The sequence below is a fragment of the Mastacembelus armatus genome, chromosome 18 (assembly GCF_900324485.2).
Source record: "Mastacembelus armatus chromosome 18, fMasArm1.2, whole genome shotgun sequence".
Classification (NCBI taxonomy): Eukaryota; Metazoa; Chordata; class Actinopteri; order Synbranchiformes; family Mastacembelidae; genus Mastacembelus; species Mastacembelus armatus.
In genome coordinates, this window is record NC_046650.1 from 12,607,937 (window position 1) to 12,631,014 (window position 23,078).

The 23,078-nt window shown below is 45.1% G+C and overlaps 1 protein-coding gene across 5 annotated transcripts; it reads right to left on the bottom strand.

The window, feature by feature from the left end:
• Positions 1 to 31: 31 nt before the first annotated feature.
• On the bottom strand, positions 32 to 21,353 carry zbtb4 (zinc finger and BTB domain containing 4). 5 transcript variants are annotated; one of them, XM_026314779.2, is made up of 4 exons: positions 18,830 to 18,956; positions 18,520 to 18,589; positions 17,922 to 18,055; positions 32 to 8,629 (listed from the first exon to the last, which is right to left on the bottom strand). In XM_026314779.2, the coding sequence occupies exon 4, from the start codon at positions 8,611 to 8,613 to the stop codon at positions 3,100 to 3,102; it is 5,514 nt and encodes a 1,837-aa protein (XP_026170564.1). In that variant the 5' UTR covers positions 8,614 to 8,629; positions 17,922 to 18,055; positions 18,520 to 18,589; positions 18,830 to 18,956; the 3' UTR covers positions 32 to 3,099. The 5 variants fall into 5 exon arrangements, with proteins under 5 accessions (XP_026170564.1, XP_026170580.1, XP_026170573.1 ...); XM_026314795.1 differs by lacking the exons at positions 18,520 to 18,589; positions 18,830 to 18,956 and adding an exon at positions 21,336 to 21,353; XM_026314788.2 differs by lacking the exon at positions 18,520 to 18,589.
• Between the last annotated feature and the right edge of the window lie 1,725 nt (positions 21,354 to 23,078).

Below are 23,078 nucleotides of genomic sequence, written 5' to 3' on the forward strand. Positions count from 1 at the left end.
AAAACAAAACATGAGACCAGACTAGACCTGATTTCATTGGGTCATCAGGTTAATACTTTATTTTGTTTGATTGCAGCAAAGAGAAAGAAAGGGAGATGGAAACAAGGGGGGAAAGAGAACAAGAAGAATGTTGGAAAAGGAGACTACAGACTTTGGGGGAGCTGTGGCTACAAGCCTTTGTATCAAATCTAAAGACAGAGTCATCAGGCAACATTAAAACATTTTTGAAAAATAACTAACATATTTTGTGGGCTCTATATGGCACAGTATTACCCTAGACATGTACACGATACCAAAACAGTTTAGCCACACCCCTACATCTATGAACAGCTTCATAGCAAACAAAGCCATGAAATCTATCTCCACGTCATATTGTCATTTCTCAAGAAAACGTTCATTTGCAATTCAAATTTCTTATGCCATAACAAGGCACCTTAACAGTTGAAATCTGGCAGATCCACATCTTACGATAGGTAATTATTTCAAATATCAAAGCAGAGGCACATTCATTTAAACCAAAACATACAGTAAATAGTTGTATATTACCACCAGATTCCAGTCCAGTCACTACAATACGTTGATTTGCATGCTTTTGGTCTGTATGATAATCATGATGGCAAAAATATGGCATAAGAAATGGTCCAAAAACACAAACATGTCCATCTACAGGAATGGCTTGAGAGGAGAGTAGTGGAGACAGCAAGGCTTTTTTTTTTACACTGAAACTAACCCACAGAAAAGAGTCAAAAAACAAAACAAAACAAACAAAAAAAAAAAAACAGGTGGCCCATATACTGCCAAGGGATATGCTGCTTAGGCAGATTTATTTTGGTTTTCTTATTCACGCAGTCTCACGCTCTCGTACACAAAAACATGTAAGCACACACGCAAAAGGCTTGTAACCACACCCAAGGGGATGCTTGTGCGCCCCTGCAGTTGGTCACGCTGTGTTTGAACACTCCTGCCCGAACCAAACGGTGCCCCAGTACCATCACACACACACACTGAAACATATGTACTTCATCCAGAGGCGGTGCAGTGTGCGACTGTGTGCTAGAGGGAATGGGGAGAATTAAACAGCTCCTAAAAAAGTGACTAAATGTGACAGCTAGTCTTGTGGAAGTTTTCCAAACTGTGGTCTGTAATGAGTAAAATAATATGAACAGAGATATGGAAGATTAGAAGGCCAAAAAATATAAAAGGAAACGGAAACAAAAGCTGTGCGCACAATGTAAGATTTGCTGAGGATATAAACGGTTAGGAAGCAAGTGTTGCTCATGCTTTGTGGATACAGAACCCAAGTTTACTGACATGTTCCTAGGACTACTGTATATATGCATACCAGACGTTATACGGTTCTTTAACAGGTTATTTGTGTCAAACAGAAACATAAGGAACTGAAACCAACTCTACTATTAATGCAGCTGTACTGTACTTCATTAACCTCATGACTAAATTTACATTCAGATTTTTAAGTTTACTCCCCCTTTTCACCAAAGCCACTTCCATCTGGTAAGAGGGCTAAACAACATAAAAATAAACAACATAGTTTAACAAAACAAACATATAGAGATAACAATACACATAACAAAAAGGCCCCAGGAGGGCATCTGGGGAGTTTCGGCCACCACTTTGGCTGTTAAGCTCAGCCTTTTCCTACCTCTCAGTAAATGACACAGGGTGAGGGGGGAAATAGTTCAGACTATTTCCAGTCTCCCCTCAGCTGGACAGCAGCAAAATGCTTTTGTCACCAAAATCATTTCTGTGGGGCTTTCCGACTCAAGAGTCCAACAGTTCTGTGCCCATATATTTCTTTACTACCCAGAAATAACTCAATACCCTGAATCTATTTCTCTTTTTCCTTCCTTGCTGTTGCTTTCTTCTTCCTGACTTAGGAAATGGAGCCTTTTCCTCTTCCAATCAAAGAGGAAAAAACTACTAAAGATGAAGGCTGACTGTTTTTTAGTCTTTTCCTTTTTTATGTGAAGGATATTGAGATGAAAAACGGAAGTGCAATGGTCTACCAGCCTTTACTTCTTACCCAGTGGCCAGCTACATATCCAAAGCAGCTACAAGTGTCCCCTTTAAGTAACCACTACTTTTCTATTTTGTGCACATAAGGTATAAACTATGGTGAATGCTATACAGATCCTACAGTGTCATCTGGCCACAAAGTCGCCAGGTTAGCCGAGACATTAGAAGCTCAGATGATCTGTCATTGCAGAAGACTCATGTTCAGCCATAGCACTGACTTCTTAATGATTTGGATATGAGGAATCACTTCTAAATGCACTTCTACACATTGACCTACTGTAGCTATTCCAACTAGAGTAGGAATGCTGTGTGCGTCTCACACGGAATGATCTAGCCATTCACACACAAAGTAACACACACGCGCGCGCGCGCACACACGCACACACTTCCACACTTCCACACATACGCGGTAATGCCTGCTTAAGCCCACCTCTGCATGCACAAATCCATCCATACATGTGCATGTACATGCTCATATAAAACTTTCTTGGACAGTTTGACAACAGGACACACCTGCCTCATCATTCCCACGATTATATGCATGGGCTGAGTTGCTTAATGCTTCACCTCCAATTGTGTTGAGGAAAGACTCTTCTGTCCCATCCCTTTTCCTTGCCCATACAAGCCTTCCCTGAAGAGCATTTATTCTCGTTATGCAGTGACTATAAAGGGAAGCAGACTGAACTAATTTTCACATAACACACACCCTGTTAGCAGTTCTTATTCTTATATTATAGATAATATGATGAATCGGAGAGGAAGATTAATCAAGCTCTAGAACTACAACACACTACAGCAAGACAGGAGAAACATGGAGAAAGGTGAAGAGGAGCAAAGAAAAGGGAGTAATGATAGGTCCATGTAATATTGGCCTCTCCTCTTCTTTGCTCCTTCTGCCTTCCTTAACACCTGCTCCTGATTTAATGCCTAGCTCTGATCTCTACTGAATAAAAGAGACAGGGGTACTGTGCGAGTGACCCAGTGAGCACGCACCCCTCCTGCTCCCATCCTAAACAGGCCAGGCCGTCCCCTTTGAAATATATTCCTTATAGTACTTCTCTTGCCCTATGGTTTGCTGCTGCTGCTGTCTCGCTGCTTCTTGCTGCTGCCACTGCTGCTGCTGTAGAGGCTGGGGTTTGCCACGAGGGGGTGAGGGGCTGCGCCCATGTAGGGCCCAGCAGTGGCTGCGTAGTTGAAGATGGCGGGGAGGAAAGGCAGAGGATCCACCTTGTCCCCCCCAGGTGTCATCATATTCAGAGCCACAGGAAGAGCTGCCAGGTTATAGGGGTAAGCCAGCAGCTGGGGCCCATAGAGCAGCTGGTAAGGGTCTGGATAAAATGGCAACTTGGCCAGGTCCCCCCCATTAGGGACCATCACTTTTCCCAATGGGCCAAAGGGAAGCGCTCCAACAGGATAGGATGCCATGAGCAGGTTTTCATCCTGCTTCTTACCAGTGCGGTAGCTGTCCGGCACAATAAGGGGTAGGGGATAATCCTGGGCAGGGAAGCTCACTGGGGTGGCGTCCCCTTGCTGAGAATTTCTGGAAGAAACACTGTCCTGGTGCTCTGGCTCAGGTGGCTGGGGTGCTCGGGGAAGAAGTAGAGCGTGGGCAGAGGGGCGGTCACCAGCACCAGCTGCTCCACTGGGCAGTGTCAGCCTGTCAAGTCCTTGTGAACTGGAGTGAACCTGGCGGTTGGCTTGAGCTAGCAGTCCAATGGTTGATGGGGACCGGCAGGGGGACTTGGGAGTGTGCCTGTGTAAGGAGGGTCCATTCATAGTGGTCTGAGTGGGGATATGCTGGGGGGATGGCACAGGACTCAAGGGCTCCTCTTTAGGGACCAGCAGTGCAATCTGGTCCTCTGGGGCATGAGCAATTCTACTCATTTGCTGGGCCCTCTCTCGCTCTTTCTCTCTCTCTTTCTCCATTTCTTTGTCCCTCTCCCTTTCTCTCTGTCTCTCAAGCTCCCTCTCTTTCTCTCTTTGCCTCTCAATTTCCCTCTCTCTAGCTAGTATAGAGGACATGGTCAGGTCTTGTGCTTCATTAGGCGAGGGACTCCTAGACAGGGACTGAACTCTGAGATCTTGGACCAGAGGTGGCTCGTCATAATTTGCATGTAGAAATATACTATTCCCCCTCTTCCTCTCTCTATCCATAATGACCCCATCCCGTTTCATGAATTCCCCCTCAGAGCTGGAAGCTGTTGTCATGGAAACAGGAGGAGCAGCAGTGGTTATTCTGGTCTGTGACGTCATGGGCACACTTGGAGTGGTGTTGGTGGGTGCCACGATGTGCACAGGGCTGGGTATTCTGTGGATCTGGCCGTCTAGGCTCTTTTTACTGAGGGTGCGGTAGTCCAGACATTCAGGTCCATTCATGACTAGCACACTCTGGAGAGTGGAGGGTGTGGCAGGCACAAATTCCTGTTTATTAGGTGTAAGGTTAATTGGACTTTCTAATCGAGGATCTGCAATTTGTGGGCTGGGCTCTCTCTCTGGAGCTGGATGTGTGAGCTCTGTTGGTTCTGTTTTGTCACTAGATTCTGACATCTGACGTTCCTCTGTCAGTTCTCTGAGATGGTCTTCATGCTGTTGTGATGCCAAACAGTCACCACTGCTGGGCAGGTCTGGTGTTGAATAGCTGATCACTGAAACAGAAAGAGCAGTAGGAAACTGTCCTTTTTCAGCTTCTAGGTCTCTGCTAACAGTATTAACAACTCTGTCTGTTGTTTTTGGCTCCGAAACGTTATCTTCTTTTTCTCTTTCTGGAGAACTGCTTAAATCATGGTGTCGGATATGGCGGGTTAGTGCTGAAGATGTCTTGCACACCTTATGACACTGTGGACAGGTGTGTCGTGATAATATTCTTCTGCTCAGACGACTTGGACTAGAATTACTCCCTACTAAACCCACCTGACCCCCTTTATCTTCATTTATCTTTGCGATCTCTGGCACAGATTTGACCCCAGCACCTTCAACTTGTTCACCAAGCGCCACTTTAGGAGGTACAGAGGGTGTCTCAGTAGGCTTGGGATGCTGGACTCTCTGGTGGTCTTCCAACTTATCCCTTGAGGGGAAAGTGGCTCGGCAGAAGAGGCATACAAACTCTAGCAGATGGCTCAGCTCATGTTTGTCTCGCTTTCTTGGGCTTGAGAACCAGCGGCCACATGTACCACACTCTGCTGCATTCCCATTAGTCCAAGGCCGCCTCTTTATTCCTGTAGGCACCACTGAGGTAGACAGAGGAGACTTTGGAGAGGGCAGAGGAGGAGGAGAAACCTCACGATGGGTCTCCTTTACTTGTTCCTCTGCATCTTTCTTTCTCTCCTTTAAAGGTGCAGAGGGATAATCTTTCTTTTCCCCCTCTCCCTTGTCTCTGTTAGCTTTTGACAGTTTTTCAGCCTCCTCAATCTTCTCATCCTCTTCCTCATCTTGTGATTTCTCTGTTTCTCTATTGACAGAGTTCTTGAGCCTCTCTGCCCTCCTCTTCAGCTGGATGGAGCGCTTGTACTTCAGTTTCCTCTGCCAGCTCTTGACCCTCTGTAGATGTGCATGGGCCTTTCTCTTAGGCTTGTAGGAATAGTAAGGCCGCCACAAATTATCCTCCGTGTCATGGTCACTCTCCTGCTCACGCACCTCCTGACGAAAGTAATATTCCCTTGTTTCATTGGGTGATTTGGAGCTCTTTTTCCTGACCGCCTTCTCATAATCCAGTCCTTCCTTATCACCCTCTGCTTCCATGCCAACTCTACGGTGGGGGCGGTGTTTGTGGTGATGGTGATGGGAGTGAGAGTGGCGTGGTTCCTTGGCTTCTCGCACAGATGACGTTTCATTCCGTTTGGTTTTAGGGGGAGAAAGGCTCTTGTCTCTCCTAAGGTCTGTCTCAGAGATGCTACGCTTCACTATGGCTTCCTCACCAATACGTACAGTAATCTGGCACAGTGGCCCTACCTCTTTGATCTGTGACCCTACAGATGTTGACACCTGCCTCGAGCTAGAGATATCACTCTTACTGTGGAACTTGCGTGATTTGTGAAATAATCTGCCTTTCTCTGTATCCTGTCTGCCTCTGGAGCCCCCTTCTGTCGTATCTGAACTGTCCCTTGACCTCTTTCTGTGGTTATCTACACTATCCCTTTGCTTTTTGATTGGCCCAGGGCTGCCCTTGTGTGAAGTCTGACTGTTGCTGGTATCAGAGGATGGGCTGCTCATCGGGCTTTTTTCACTTCCAGAGGTGACCTGATTGCTGTGGACAATGACAGACGATGACATTGCTGTTCCATGAACTATGACAGAGGGTTTTGTGTGGCCGTATGTTATCACAGAAGGCATACTTGTTTCTGTGCCTCTACCAGTTTTGGGAGTTTTGGTTTTACTGCTACTGGATATTTTGAAACTGCCACTGCCTTTTGCCTGTTCTACCTCTATAGCCCCACTCTCCTGTTTTCTAACTTGGGACATGTCTGTTTTGGAGAGGGGTGTTAGTGCAGAGAGGTCCCTGTGTTCAGCAGCCACAGAAACAGGGAAGCCATCAGGGAAGGCATCTGGGTCAGGCTTTAGACTATGAGGGTGGGCCCCACTGATGAGGCTTTGTAGATCCCCAGGGTCCAGGGCACAACCCAGGCCAGGGAGGGAGAGGGAAGGTGTTTCAGTTGTGGGCAGTAGCAGTCCATTGTGCAAACTGTCACTGTAGGTCTTGTAAGGTCTCTTCTGGGAGCGCATGGGAAGAAGGCGGTAAAGCTTGAGGGCATTAGCTTTCTGTTTGTAACCCCCATTAGCTGTCTTTTCACTGGAGATGAGGCTTGGATTAATCCCATGAATGGTCTTCTGGTGAGTTTTGAGATTGTAGTAGGTGGCGAAGGCATCCCAGCAGAAGATGCACTGGTAGCGCCGCTCTCCTGTGTGCCACACCTCATGCTTTGTGCGATATTCTGCCAGGGCAAAGACTTTGTCGCAATAATGGCACGGATATTTGCGGCGCCATGAGTGCACATTTGAGTGACGTTTCAGGCTGGAGAGGGTCATGTAGGAGCGCTCGCACACAGAGCAGAAATAAATGACATTGCCGTCTACCACCTTCACAAAATGGTTCTCATCACCCGGCAGTAGCTCAGCGGCTGCTGCATCATCACCTTGGATACGTGCCAGGAGGCTCCGTGCTTTCTTCCCTGGTCGTGCCTTACTGATATCCGTTTCTCCTATAATCACTCCTCCCTCCACTCTCACCTCACCCTCCTCCAAAGGCTCCTCCTTTGGCTGCACAGTGAGAGAAGGAGAGCCCTGGCTGTTGGAAGGGAGGCCTGGCACCCTGCAGGAGGCCTCATGGGATTGCAGTCTCTTGCTGTGGATGAAAACTTTGCCACAATAACGGCAACTGAGGGCGCGGCTGCCACGATGCAGCCGCATGTGGACTGTAAGGGATGAGGCAGAGCTGAAAAGCCGATGGCACACACCGCAAATCAGTTCAGGCTTCAGTGTGTCTGTCGGGGAATAGGAGGATGAGTGAGGAGGTGCGGTAAGACCCTCAGATGGGGGAGGAGGAGGTGGTGGTAGGGGGGGTGGGAGGTGGAGGGTGGGTGGGTGAAGACTTGGTCCATGAGGACTTCCCCCTTTCCCAGCTGGTCTTCCTGTTATTTTCTCTCTCTCCCTCCTCTCAGCATCCCCACCTCTCTGATAGGCTGATGTGCCTAGACTGAAAAGGATCTGGGCAGTTTGAGAGGGTGAGGCAGTGCCATTGGCCACCTTGTTCCTCTCATCCCATCCGTCTCCGCCATAACAGCCCCCTAAAGACCCAGTGGAGGATCTTGGCGGTGACCTGGGGAACTGAGTCTCGTGATTTAGTTTGGAGCACTTCAGAGGAGGTGGGGATTTTATATCCTTCCGGATAAGTGCATGAACGGTCATGGGGGATGAGGAGGAAGAGGGTGAAGAGGACGGAGAGTTGTCTTGCCTTGGGGGCTTGAAAGGTCTGTGCTTTACATCCATGGTAGCATCCAATTTCCACAGTGACCCCTCATCTGAGTTCTTGGAGGATGGTCGCCGCCGGTGGGGGGAAGGGGAGGATGAGGAAGCACTACGACAGTGGTTTGGAGATGTGAGAGAGGATGGGAGAGGGGCAGCACTAAGTGGGAAGCTTAGGGTGATTTTTGCATTTTTAGGCCCATCAGCCATGTCCTCCAGCCTGTCTTCTGTCATAGCCTCTCCTCGGCCTCCTTGCCTTTTACCCTTCATCTCCACCTGTCCCGCTGCCCCTTCCTCCTCCTCTTCGTCAGGCTGTAAGGCCACTCCAAGACAGTGAACTGCTTTGTTTAGTCCTTCGATCTTATTTGAGCTGTTCAAATTGACAGACAGGTGTAACGGTGAGGTAGCCTGAACTGGGTGAAGGGTGTCTTGAACCACTAATGACAGTGGCGGAGAAGACAAAGGTGACAACAGGTGACTCTGGTAGCACGTGGCGTCCTTAGTTGTGCTATGTGTGAGGTTGCAGAGAGGCGTTAGTCCACGAGCCAGGCGCTGTTCGCTCACTTGTGACTGAATAAGGCCCACAAGGAGGGGGTCCCACACCTTCTCACCGGACACCATGACCAGCCCCCGAAATCTGAAAGAGTCAGAAAGAACACATTAGCACTGTAAACAACCTAAGGTAAACATATATGTAAACAGAGATATAAAGCTAAAATGAATATTACACCCAAAGCTTTTGCAGTAGCAGTCATGGCGCTCATGGAAGACTTTTGAAAAACAGCAAAGAAGCTGTATGCCCCAGCAATGCTGAACTCCAGCAGCTCAGCCAGGAATGGTAAGTGAAAAGAGGGAGAGAGTAGGGGGAAGGAATGAATCTGCAGCAGTGCTGGTTTAGATTTCAGTGTGCCACAGCCAAGCCTTCAGAAAAGCATTCCACAGAGCCATCTCTCTCAACTGTGACACAACATTCCCCATGCCTAATTGGAAGACGTTCAGATTTAATCAAGATTCTCTCAGAATAGTGTTGACTTTGATGCATGACACTAACGCACGTAAAAATAGTCCCGCTCTCTTGCTATTTAAGCAAGAGCCTTGTTAGCCATTCCTGGCAGTGGCTAGTATTTGCTGGGTATGACTCTAACCATTTATATGTGAAGGCAAAGGTGGGAGGGAGGAAAGAGGTGAAGGGGAGAAAGGAGAGAGACTGCATACATGTGCAAAGAGAAGGGGTGTTTTTCTGCCCTCTGCATCCGGTACAATCTCAGCTAAGCTGGAGAAGATGAGCGACAGGCTATTCTCATTTCCATTATTATTCGACTGTCATGCAGTCCTCCTGCAATTTCTCCATACATGAGATAGGTGCAGATTCATGTGCGATAAGCAATTTACGGTTATTACTTATTTAAAATTGTTCTATTTGTTTACGTCTGCAGAGTGTGGAGAAGAACAGAGACAGTATAAGGCCAAAATGATACGACTAGAAGAAAAATCCTCAGTCATGCTTTTCTGCCTGCGTTTTCAAGAAGCAAAGCAGCCAGGAAGGCAGGCCGCTGTAAAATTCCACAGGCCGCCCTGAACAGGCAGAAACTAGGTCAGCACTGTTATTGCAGAGGGAAGAGGAGGGAGAGAGAGAGAGAGAGGGTGAGGATGAGGGAGAGTGAAAGGGTGATAGAAAAAGGGAGAGAGAAAGCGAATGAGTGAGAGAGCAAGAGACAGAGAGGAAAGAGGAAGAGGAGGGAGGGGAGGGGGGCTCTGAAATAGGAACAGCCAGACACACTGCTCTGTTAGACAGACAGGAGCCCAGGCAATAACTAACACACAAAAACAGCCAGCACAAACACACATATACATTCAGACAGATAAACATGTGTGTAGACAGTACTGCAGATTCACTGATACATGCCCAACGGCACAAACAAAGTAGTTCAACATGGATGGGCCCACTTGTAAATGACATTCAAAACCAAAAGGTGAATTTGAGTGCAACACAGCAATGAGAATGAGGACACAGGTGGAATGAATGATAGTCAACAAGCGGAAAAGAGCATGTGTTTGTGACGTATATATTGTGCAATCAGTGGCAAATACTTTTTGTTGTCTGGACACAACAAAGCAGTTCATGCCTTTTTAAACTGAATCGTCTGAAAACAAGGGTATACAATCCTTTCTCGCCAGACGTGTTATATTTGTCATACTGTCCTATTTTGTGGCTCTGTTCTGAAACAGGCCTTCATTGTCACTCACATTTGCTGAGCGATAGATGTTGTGCAGGAAATCCCTTATGGCGAGCGCCAGCCTGCTACAAGTGGGCGGCCACACTGTGACAGACATTGCTAAGGCTAAAAATTTCACCATCTCATCTGATGCTTGTGCCGTGGACAGGAAAATGCGTATAACGCCCCCTCGTTCTTTTTCTCCCTTTCTCCCTGTGACGCACACAGCTGCTGCACAAGCACAGAGCATGCACGACACACTGTCTGACTGTGACAGGCAGCTTTTAACATGCTTTAAATGTACTAGATTTACTCAGACACACAGAAATGTGCGCACCGACACGTAGGACAGCCAGACAAACACTATTACCTTTTCCTTATTACTATAAAACTGTAGATATACAAAGAAATACAAATATATCCTCCACTATAATACCGAGGCACACAAACAAATGTGGCAAGGAACCATAAACAAAATCAAAATAAACAGCATCCCTTTTCCCACACCTCTCTGCAACAGGATGTTCTGTGCAAACATGTTGGTCGACCTATGAAGTGTTCATCTATTTACACTTGTGGCACTACAAAACCACATAGCACGAACAGGTGCTCAGCTGGTGCAGGACAAATTACTAACTAGACTCACAGAGACATAAAACACATTATATCAAACACACTGGCTTCCATAAAATATAGGCTCTTCACTGACGGCGTACTTCTAGCCATGTACTGATTTGTATTCCATATCAAATGACAAATGCGAGACAAATGTAAACACTGTCTGCTTTGGATTATGAGAATTTCTTCCTTCCAGTGTTTAATGATTAGAAAAAGCACAAATTTTCAGATTTGTCTCTGGTGCTGTTTGACTCAATAGCGCTTAAAGCAAAGGTTAAAATATTTCACTTTAAGAGACTTTGCTATTAACATCTAAAAATATAGATGACTTTGTGACCTTGGCAAATTTAAGTTCGTAACTCACTGACTCAGTCACTGGGAACATCACTGCTAAAGTGGCCTTGCAAAGCATAAGGCAGGACAGCAGAGTTTGGCTGGTATGCCAGCTCAAGGCCTTGAACCAGCCGTTGAGCAATCTGTTTATTCCACACTGAAACTGGTACTTGTGCTGACAGACAACTGTTAGGATTCAGTCGCCATACTTCTTTCTTTTTTTATGTCACCTTCTATCTCAAAGGAAATTGCTCAAAAATCTAACCACAAGTTTCGTGATAATCAATGCAAACTAATGCTTAGTAAGGCTTTAAGACAAACCGTTTTCATCTAGTTGGGCTAATTCTTAACATTAAGGTTTCAAAGTCTGATTCTGGCAAATTGCATTTTTAATAATATTTCCACGATTATTACCTAATTTGCTTTTACATATGAACGTAAACAGTTGCTATTTGTACTGCAGCCTCATTCGAATGTATTTATAGATTACAGCTTAGATAATTAGGATATCTCTGCTTTACTGTTTACTGTTCTGTTCTCACTACAATTTTGGTTGATTACAACTTTGGTCTTATTTTCATTGTTTTAGCATGACTGTAGTCACAAAAGTAGTTGCTGTGTTGTAGGAACACAAAGAGGAATGCTGGCAGGCAGGTTGTTACGGAGTTGATCTAAACCACTTTATTTGGGGTAAAACTGAGAGCATGCTCAAAATGTTTGTAAGTATCACTGACTGCACAGGAAACCTGTGTGCGCACAAAGCTCAAGTAACCTGGCAGAGTCTTCTGGTGCCTGAAGTACTGCAGATACCAGGAAGTCATTTGTAATTTGCACATTTTGTCCTTACACTTCTTCTTTTAGCAGTGATACTGCATTCATCAACCTCAGCAGTTAAGATGCTGAGGGTAATATTATTATAAATAGTAATGGTGGCCAAAACTGCAGAAACACAAACTAAGTTGTAATAATCCAAAAATTAGCAGGGTTGTGCCATCCTTGCATATGTTTATGAGGAGTTAAGGGGAGTGTCCGCAAAGAGGAATGTGGGGGGCCTCGGTGTTCCAGTCGGTGAGCCAGAGACAAGGAGCATGTGGGAAGAGGAAGGTGTCGGTTGGGCTTTTCTCCCCAGTGAGGGTCAGCCAGAGGGGCCCAACTATCAGAGCAGCAGTTGGTCTGCGAAGAGGAGGGTGTATGTGTGTGCATGAGGGCGTGTGTGGGTAGGTGGTAGGGGGGCATCGTTAGCAAGAACAGCTACTGAACTCTCCAAAACCCCCCAGCCGAGAGAGCATGGTGGAGCCAACCAGATGGGAAAGGGGGAGGGAGGAGGTAAGGGAAGGGAAGTTGGTATGGGTTGGGGAGTGGTTGAGCAGAGGTGGTAGTGGTGGAGTGAATGGGGAGGTAGGGGGAACTTCAAACACATCTCTTCCATGTTCACATTTCATGGTTTCCATGTCTTTCAGATCCCCCTCAGTGGGACTTACTGCGTGCCCCCTCCCCATGAGTAAACTGTCGGATCGTTGTGTTTTCGCACGCCACTCCACACACGGGAAGGTCTGCCCATGTCTAAAACCCAACGCTTTCCATGGTCTGTTAGCTCTCAACCCAGCACATAATTCCCATAATTCTGCTCACTGCAACTGAATCATGGGAGGCATTAGGAAACAGCAAAGCTGAAATAGTACCCCTGGAGAGCAGTAACACTACACCAGTGACCTTTTTGAGGTAATTTCCCCAAAATCATTTTCAATTTCATGCGGAGTCCCAATTGAAAGGGGTGTGATAGCCCTACTGGTGTTCTGAGTCTGCAACAACCAAGAAAGTATTCTTAAGACTGCTCCAAACTGTCATGTGACAACGGTCACCATATACTGCAAGTATAAATATGGCAGGTTTAAGAGAATAGACCTGAACACAACTACACTGTAATACATCAACATCCTTTATGCTGTGGCATTTAAAAAAAAAAAAAAAAACTGCATTCTGTAAACAAAACCAACCAACTTCATCTTACAGGCAAAAGAGAATTACATGCTAGCATTTTTATGTCCAGGGCAGAAAAGGACCCCAAAACACACACCGGAGACACAATTTAAATAATGTGAGATCCAAACACAAATGACCATAATAAAAAGGCTGGCACCCATTACGATAACATCTGTGTGGCACCATAGAGATGTGAGAAACTACACTTCCTATTTTCTGACCTCTGACCCTAACCTAACCTCTGTGGCAGCGTGGATCATATTTTCCATACATTAAACACAGGGGCATGGCTTGGCATCCATGGATACCAGGAATGTGGAGTAGCTGGCAGCAGATACGCTGTTGTTTTGGAAAAAGAAAAGTGAGGCTCAGGGCAGCAACAACGGGGTTGGTGACATCAATATGCCCTCTGCTGCTGTACGAGAGACAACCTCCAGCAAAACAACAGGCTGATAAAATGGAGGACAAACTGGGCGGCCCAAAACTAAAATAAAAGACAGAACAAGTCGCTGGAACTAGACATTTCTACCACTGCCTACATCCAAGTTTTCTCGTGAAACACTTCCTTTAATGTTGTTCATAAGTTGGGCAGCAGTGGGAGGCTGGCTCACCATGTTAAGACTTTAACAAGAAAGTCACATCATGTTAAAACACCTGTTCTGACATATGCAGGCTGCCCCCCGTCTGCGATGAATCACACAGACGCAAGAGGCTTCGATGAATTAAAAGTTTCATCACAACCTCAAAACGAGTCATCGCTCTTTAAAAAAGAACTGCGTGGTGCGCCAGCGACAGAGGGGAGGATGAGGGAGACAAGGCCTGTTACTGGCACACACACACGCACACACTCACACACACACACAGAGCCAGCACAGGCACACACACACACATAAATATGCTTCCACAAACACACACTACATAAATACACACACCCACTAACACTCACGCCCCAACACATGCATGGTAAAATAAAAACCTTTTCCTCCTCTTCACATGCGGAGCAACCACCGCCACAGCAGCCGAGTGAAGCAGAAAAACAAGCAGGAAAACAACAGAATTCAGCCTCTCTTCCTCTTATTCTCTGTCTGTCTCTCAGGAAGGCAAGCATACAAGAGAACGTACCTCGGAAAACCTCCTGCTGCATCTCTGCTGCGATGTGTTCTCTCCCCTCACACTCCCTCTCTCCCTCTCTCTCTCCCCCTTGGTCTGTGTTTGCGCACGTCTGAGTGTGTGTGCGAGAGAGAGAGAGAGAGAGAGAGAGAGAGAGTGAACGCGGGGATAGGCGGCGCACACACACACACATACAGGCAGCAGTGTGTGAAGACAGAGGGCAGGAGCGATTCTCACACTCGAACTTGCTTGCTCTTCCTCACTCACTCCCTCTTTTCTTGCTCTCTCACTTCTCTCACTCCAGTTTTTGCCTCTGACACACGATTCTTAGTGTTTTTGCTCTTTTTTTTCCAGCAAGTGAATCCCCCCCCCCCCCCACACACACCATTGCACCCCTCCAACAACCCCCCCCCCTCCCACACTGAATCCAATCTTCTTTTTATTTGGAAGTGTTGTTCCCTCTCTCCCTCCAAACACACACACACACACACACACACACACACACACTACTTTATATACACAAAGCCCAGTGATAGGGAGAGGGAGGGAGAAGCAGAGGGAGAGCAAGCAAGCAAGAGGACGCCATTTAAGCAGTTTGTTACGAGCACTGCAAGTCCCCAAAATGGCTGAAAACAAACAGGAACCATGCCAACTCCAAAAACCTGGGCACAAGGACAGACAGCCAGACAGACAGTGAGGGAGTGAGAGGAGTGTGAGTGAGGGAGTCAGCGAGACAGTGAGACAGAGAGAGGACAAACTGGCAGTAGTCAAATGGCGGATGTGAGCACTCTGTGAAACAAGTGAAGTTGAGGTAAAAATGGAGGCATTAAAGGGGTACTCCAGCGATTTAGTGAGCAGTGAACAGTACTTTGATAAAGTTCAAGGACTCACAAGAACTAGATTAAAAAAAGAACGGTCAAAATCGATGCAGCAGAGGCCGAAATATTCTGACTTCAAATCCGTTATGGGTCAAGCTCCAAAAACTCTGGACGCTGTATTTCCCATGGTGCAACTTAATAGCGTCTTTCATTAGACTCTACCTACCTGACAAATTCCCACATCTTTCACACTCAGTGTCCTCAGTTTCTGATGCTCACAGGCATTCATCCAAAATAACACTGTGTGAAATCAACGTAACAGGCTGCGTTTGTACGGGCATGCTCCTTCAAGTACCAGCGGCACAATTAAACAGGATCCCATGAATCCATAGGTATGAAGTCCCAAAACCTGCACAGTGGCCGTTAATACTATAAGAAAAGATTTCACAACTTTGGAAAGTTGTCAAAATCACAATATTTCCATTCGCAATCACGACTATTGCAAAATAAACTGTGATCTATCATATTTGCACAAATTTATTGCCAAACAGCTAGCTGATGCAGTTTTTGACTGCATGAACATTTGAGCCTGGACCACTTTACAAAAGTGATTTGCACATATTGCAAATATTGGTGGCCTCACATTACACAAATGATTGTCACTTGCAAATGACAGATAAATCTGCATCTCAGACAGGGCTCTCACATGCTAATGAATGGCTATTGTATTTGAAATGTGTACATTTTGACAGAGCAAGAAATTATCTTTGCAAAATTGCAATCCAAGTTTTTGGAAACACAACATGGTGCTTCCAAAAAGGTGTCGAGATTTCTATTTTATTTTTTCAGAATTTTGAAAGCTCCCTGCGGACATTATCAGTTGACTGGTGAGTAGTACTCCCAATGACAAGTAATCTGATCGTCATGTCTAAAATCAGTGGAGTGCCTCTTTAAAAGAGACAGGGGCCTAGTGGTGGACAGACGGGAACAGGAACTGGGGTGCGGACATTCTTTGATTGTCCATGCCCTCAGCTAAAAGGGTTCAAGTGCTATCAGTGACGAGGCTGGTTACGTCAATTAACTGCTTTTGGGTGAGCTTGTGTATGTGTGTGTCAGACACATGTGGCTGGACTAAAACTACTGGTGACAAGCTCCCGTTTTCTTCGGCAGTACAGCCACAACTCTGGCCTTCCCTCACGAATGCAGCAGCACCACTGCATCACCATCGAGGCTTGCTGTTGGAAAGCACTTCTCATTCCCCAGTATGTATGCAAAATGCCTCACAACAACAACGTTTTCTTCGTTCTAGTTGCTCTAAGCCATGCATGTCATAGTCAGTGGAAATCCCACATTTCTTAGTTCCCCCAACATCAGTCATAAGCGACTTGCTGGCCTTAGATCAGGAGGTATTCTCTCAGCTGGAACAAGAGGGCAGAAAAATGAGAGGAGGGGTGGAAGAATGTTCTAGTACTATTATGCTACAACACCATCATACTTCCTACTGTCCTTGTGAGTAGAGCTGCCCCCTCTGACTCCCCCCCAGTACCCACCAACTGAACCCTGACGCCAACAACCCGCCCTCCTCCTACTCTTCCCGTGCCCTTTCCCTCTCTCCCTCTCTTTCATCACTCTCTCACCCTCATTGTACACTGCCACACTTGTCTCCATGGGAACCGCTCTGGGATTGGGTGTTGTTCCTGTGACCTCTCTAGCTCTTGGAGTTGGACGAACTTTTTTTTTCTTGCTCACGTCCTCTCTCATGCACTCCTGCACGTTTTCAAAGCATGCTGACTGTGTGTGGACACATGACAGCAGTTTTGAGTAGCATCAGGATAGGACTGTAAAATTAAAAATAGAAGTAAAACTACTGTATGTCTGCGTGAAAAATACGCAGCAAAAGAAAGAGGATGTGCAAGTGAAGCAGATTTCCTGTTGGCAAAGACAATAGTGTACGTGTGTGTTCCAGGAGTGCGGCCACTCAGTCCGCACATGTGTGCTGGCATTGTCCCGTGGCTGCAGCCAGTCACCAACTCTGTATTCAGAGGCACCCCTCTTGTCCAGCCGTGCCTATTCATGGATGTTTGGCCAAACGTGATCATAGCTTTTCATGCTGTGCTACCAAGCGACTCACACATCTGAATGCACAAAGGTGGAGAAAATAAGGAAGCCATCTTGGTGGAAAATTTAAACTATTAGCTCACCAAGACTTTCAAAATTAAACCGTCATCTGAAGGGGAAAAAAAGGCTAACTTAGTCTCAAGATCAATCTTAAATTATGCTTAGGCCCTTTGTGAGATGTTTAACATACTGGCATTAATACAGTAGTCACTAACTTTGTCTGTCTGCTGCTTGTTGCTATAACAACAACTATAAGACTTCCTGCTAAACACTGCTGCTTTGCTGCAGGCCAAAGTGTCACTGTGATTGTGATAGCAGTCAGGAGCCTTATAGTAAAACCCTATTAAAACTGTAGAGTTGAGTGAACTGTGGAGTCAGGTTATAATCACCACTAAATGTGCTTCGTGGTTCCAGTAAAAAAGCTGAGTGAGTCACTTATCTTACATCTGATGAAGGGAAAAGTTCATCTGTCTGTTCCTAAAACACGCAGTCACGCCTACAGTCTCGCTGATTTGGTTTTAGTGCTACTGAGCACTAAACATGTTAAACTCAAAACAAGCTTTGATTGTCATTTATCTTAAGTACCAGCAAATCTTTAGTTTTGCTTATGAAAAATGCAGTGCACAAACAGATTCATTCCACACACAGACACATACATGTGGGTGAATATATCTGGAGGCTTGCTCAAGCATTAGTAAACATCCTCAGTGACCTCAGAGAAGGGATGACTAACCTGCTCTCCAGCTGACTTGGATTGAGATCAAAGTGGGAAGTCAAATGAAGTTTGAGAAGTTCAAATGTCAGTGGTTTCTTAAAGAGGAAGCCGCGGCTTTACAAGGGCGACGCAGCAAGTCCTGCTTCTGTAGCCTGCACAGAGAAATGTAAGGAAAGAGAGGTGCAATGAAACCGCAGGACATACACTTTCTGCAAGTGCATGTACAGATAAGCATGACAAATGTTTGCATTTGTAGCAAGACATGCACACAGATAAGGTTTTTAAGCCCTCGGCACTGTCTTATAGACACAGGGGCAGTACAATGAGTAACGAAAAAAAATTCCCAACGATCAGGGTGAGATGAGCATGCTGCAGCTTGTTTTCAGCCAAAACCTCTCTGCTGATTACAATAATAAATGTCAGGTTAGCAGCAAACAATATGAAATAGAGACTCACTGCAATAAACAGCTTAACTATGATACCATTTCAAGCCAATCACACTTCCTCAAGACAGATTTTATCTACCAATAAACTGCTTTAAAACTCCCACCAAGTTATCAAAATGTAGGATCAATACACAACTGAATGCCCAACACAAAAAGGTTAAATGTCAAACCTCAATCTTTTCTTGATTCTCCACAGGATGTTAAAAGGTGCAGAACATCCAGGCTTCCACCTGGCCCTGGCTAAGAAGATTTCAAAGGACTTTTTTTAATTAATAAAAATATAAATATATAATATAAGTGCACTGCCCTCAAATCTATTCTCATAAAAAAACACACTGTGTTCAGACTTTCTCATAACAAATACTTTGCACTACATTTTTCATGAACGCAAATTTTTTTAAACTTCAGTAGAGGAGTTAGAAGGTTAAGGCACCATGGCTTGCCTGCAAGACAACACTGAAGGAGAAAACACTCACTAACCAGAGGCTATCTTGACCAGATGTCCACAACATGCAAGCTGCAAAGTTCAGAGTATGGCTCATATACAGACAGACAGCAAAGAAGCATTCATAGAGATATGCTGACAAGAAAAGTTAGACAGCCACACAGTTGTGCTTGATTTTTTTAAATATATAACTCAATGGGCGGATCCATCATAGTGTCAAATGACAGAAAAGAGGTTTTGTCGTCTGACAGGTCCACTTCAGATCCCTGAAGCTGACGCATTAAGCTATAACAAGCATGACTGTGTGAGCAGTGAAACACTGCTGAGTCACACAAACTGTCCCTGGGCACACACAAGAGATAAATAGCTAAAAAGAGGAATTAGATGGGTGTAGACCACATAAGAGAGTTACAGCGGGCATGCAATTTACGATCAGTCTGATATGCAATAAACTGTTGGCGATATACGGTTGCGTAACAAGGACGCAAAAAGTAAAGGAGAAGAGAAGGAGAGGGTTCATAGTGTGGATGTTGCCAAAGGAGACTGGAAAGTATAGGTGGAAAATCATCTGGGAGGGGTGCCTGATACGGTGTGGAGGAGGCAAGGGAGACGGACGGCTGGTTTTTCCACTGCCACAGCGAGAGAACAGCTAAATCAAATTAATTAGGTCCTTCATCTCCAGGCAGCTACTCAGGCATGCTGTACTGGCGAAGAAAGACATTTTGGGGAAGGGGGGTGGAGGTGGGGGGGGTGTAGGCATAACAGAATGGGAGAAAGCGAGATAGGACATGGTGGAGGGGTGAAAAGCCTGCTGTGTACTGTATGTGCGCCATTCAGGAGGACAGGCAGCAGAGGGGAGGGGAGGGGTGTATAAGTCTGTGATAAGCGTGAGGGTTGTTTTGCTGGAGCCTCTGTTCAGCCATGAGGAGGAGGAGGAAGTGGCTGCATGTTGGCTGACGCTGTGTGCTGCTGCACTTCGGGGTGATGGTACTTCCTGTTTCTAGACAGTCTGTATTTTGAGGGTTCTGTAAACAACCTTGCTTTTCTGCATGCCTCTTTAAATAGCACACACACACTTCAATCAGCGCCTCCCCGGAAAGACGGGGTCTGAGAACGTCTTGCAAATACAAAGAACCGTACAAAGCGTTTTGAGCAATTGCAACATGGGGTAAACTTATCCTACGATCAGAAATACAACAATAAATCACTTCTAGTTGCACAGACATCAGAAGAAAAGGAAAAGGAAAGCAGTCAACAGGGAACAGGCGAAAAAAATAAAGTGGGGCAGATGGTCAGAGGCAATGGCAGCATGCCAGGGGAAACACAACAGCAGCAGAGCAGAGAAACTAAACACAAAAAAAGTGAGAAAAGAGGAAAAACGGCAGGGCTAGTGGCATGGCCAAGAGAGAGAGCCACTGTAGGCAGCATGTGGCCATCTCTGAGACTTAGAGAACACAGAGGGATGAAGGGGAAGGAGCAATGAAGAGAAGAAGAGGCACTAGAGAAAAAGTAAGAAAATGGTATGATCATAAGGAGGAGGCTCAGACGGTTCTGTGAGGGAGAAAAAGCCATCATGTGACCACAAGGGTGAACTGTACAGAAAGAGGGGAAGAGAAGTTGACTCAGAATGAATAAAATGATGCTTCTTAAAAGCTTAACAACATGTGAGAGCAGAATAATAGGGACAAAATAGGGCATATGGAGGAGAGCATGAAAGACGGTGCCACAGGTCAAAACGCTGAGAGAGGAGAGCAGTGGACCGCTCAGTGCAGCAACGGCGCCCAGACGAGACTTGGCTGCACTGTGAGAACCCCAGATTAGCACTAAGCCGATTGCAACGCGAGGTGGGATCAAGAGCAATTAATTTAGCACCCAGATAGTTCCAGGAAGAAGATGAAAGAACCTTAACAAAACATAGATCTCCTGCAAAACTCTGGTGTATCCTCTGACTCAAACACTAGCAGACTTAACATTCCTACTTCTGTCTACTATTTTCTGCAAATGAGCCGCCTGAAAAGAATCCCATGTAAAAGACAGTAGATGAGAATTTGGAAGGCCTGAAAGAGTGTGTGGATGATACAAAGGATAAAGGAAAGATGAAGACGCTTGGCAGGGGCTGACATCAGCCAAAACAAACACCCAAAGAACAGGACATTCTCTAGCCGACAGAAATGGGCTGGCCTGTTCCAATGGGCTCTCAGAGACAGCATGCCTCCGACCCTGCGTCACCCATTTTTATTACAAAGCAACATCCTGGTGCATAACCTAAGGAGAAATACGGTCTAAAACTGATTTTTTTTTCTTGTTCATATAATAAAGGTGAGTCACTCTTATTTTGCACGTTATGAACTAGAAACTAAACTGGCATTACATGACGTCTGATTAAGTTTAGTTTGCTTTGAGATTGTCAATAAAGCTAAAAATCCACTCCTCCCAGCATGCCTTGCATTTGCCTGTCTTTCTTTCCCTCCTTAAATCTTCACCTACTTCGTTGTGCTACAAAGCTTTCCTAACTCCTCACCAACCGCTGAAAACACACACATAGTCAGGTGCTGACATCATCAGACAAGAGCTCCCCCTAGACACATGGATCCTGGCTCCTTCCAGTAATTAATGCCCCTGGAAGACAAAACATTCATGCATGAATATAGAAACTGCCAATTATATAATATATAATTTATTAGATCCCCACAGGACCCGCTTTGAAAGGGCAGACCACTGTCAACAGCCTATGGGATAAAGAACTTTTAGCCATTTTTTAATTCTAATAAATTTAGAAGAAAAATAAAAACATAGGCATATCTAAATCTTTTAGAAATTAATAGTTTCTCATCTGCAGCAAAATATTATTTACGTTATTGGATGTTATCATGCACTAATACTAACCCAGCATTTTGCATTTGTAGCTGTATATTTTGGCAACCTTATATAATATTGACTATATCCCTCTTTAATTAACAGGGCGGGCAACACATTTTCCTACAGGACCACTGCCCTGCTTGTTTTCCAGCTATCCCTGCCCTGTACACTGATGATCACCTGGATCAGGTGGGTAAAGTCAATCAGAAGCTGAACGATACCATCTCAGATAAGGGTGAAGTTTGAGAAGCAAAGTGAGTTGACATCTTACTGACTGATCTAGATAATCAACAGTGGGTAGGGCAGGGATAGGTAAAAAACAAGTAGGGAAGTGGCTCTCAAGAAAAATGGATGGCCCACACCTGCTCTATAAAAATAAATCATACATCTACAACTAGCAGAAAAATGTTCTATAAATAATCTTTCCATCTGAAATCAGAGGCTAAAGTATCGATGAAAATAAATGACTTAAGTATAATACAAGCAACAAAAACAGTACTTATGTAAACTTATGTGGTTATTCTACATAAGGACAAGTACATTAATCCGTCCTGCTATGCGTATTATTTCCTCCAGAATTTATGCAGTTCCAAACAATTTACATGACAGCAGTGATGGGACAAAACAGCACAGATGCACTGAACACTCCCTGTATAGATCTGTATCAATCTTACTCACAATCCCTACATGAACAGAAATTGTAACGTGACTAATGGAGTTTCAGAACAGTGCTATTACCAAATTTCTAACAGACTATATACCTCCTGACGCAAGTAAGACTCTATGCACTACCCTGCTCAGAGCAGTAGAGGGAGCACGTCTAACAGCCTTGGGGGACCCGCTTCCGCATTGAAAATGTGGTTGTGCAATGTCTTTGCAGTGCTGATCATTCTCTGTAGGAGCCAGAGGAGGGAGCCAATTGGTCAGTAATAAATCCTTTGTATACTCGTGGTATATGGCAAACAAAGTGATTTACTGACACGTTCTTCTATGCATTTCAAACCTGGCATGCAATCAGATTTTTAGTTTATTAATTAAAAACAAAAGAACATGTTTGACTGCATAAGGATACTGCAGATGTGGTCTCTGTCCTTCCTTCTGGGCTTGAATGATGCCTTGCTCTGTTACACCTGCCAAAAAGAAATGATGGCAAAGAGGCATGTTCATGCTGGTAGCAGCACAGAACCAATACGCTCTCCCACTCAGCAGGTATATAACAGTGTTATGTTTAAAAAAATAATAATAATAAAAAAAAAAAAAATCAACTTGAAATAATTCCCAAAGAATAAACAACCCACAGTCCAATGATGTTGTTTCAGTGTCTTTATTTAAAACAAAAAGAAACAATTACAACAAATGTGACAAATGTGCTCTTGGGCTATTATTACATGTAACAAATACTACTCGAATTTGAGATTATGCAAC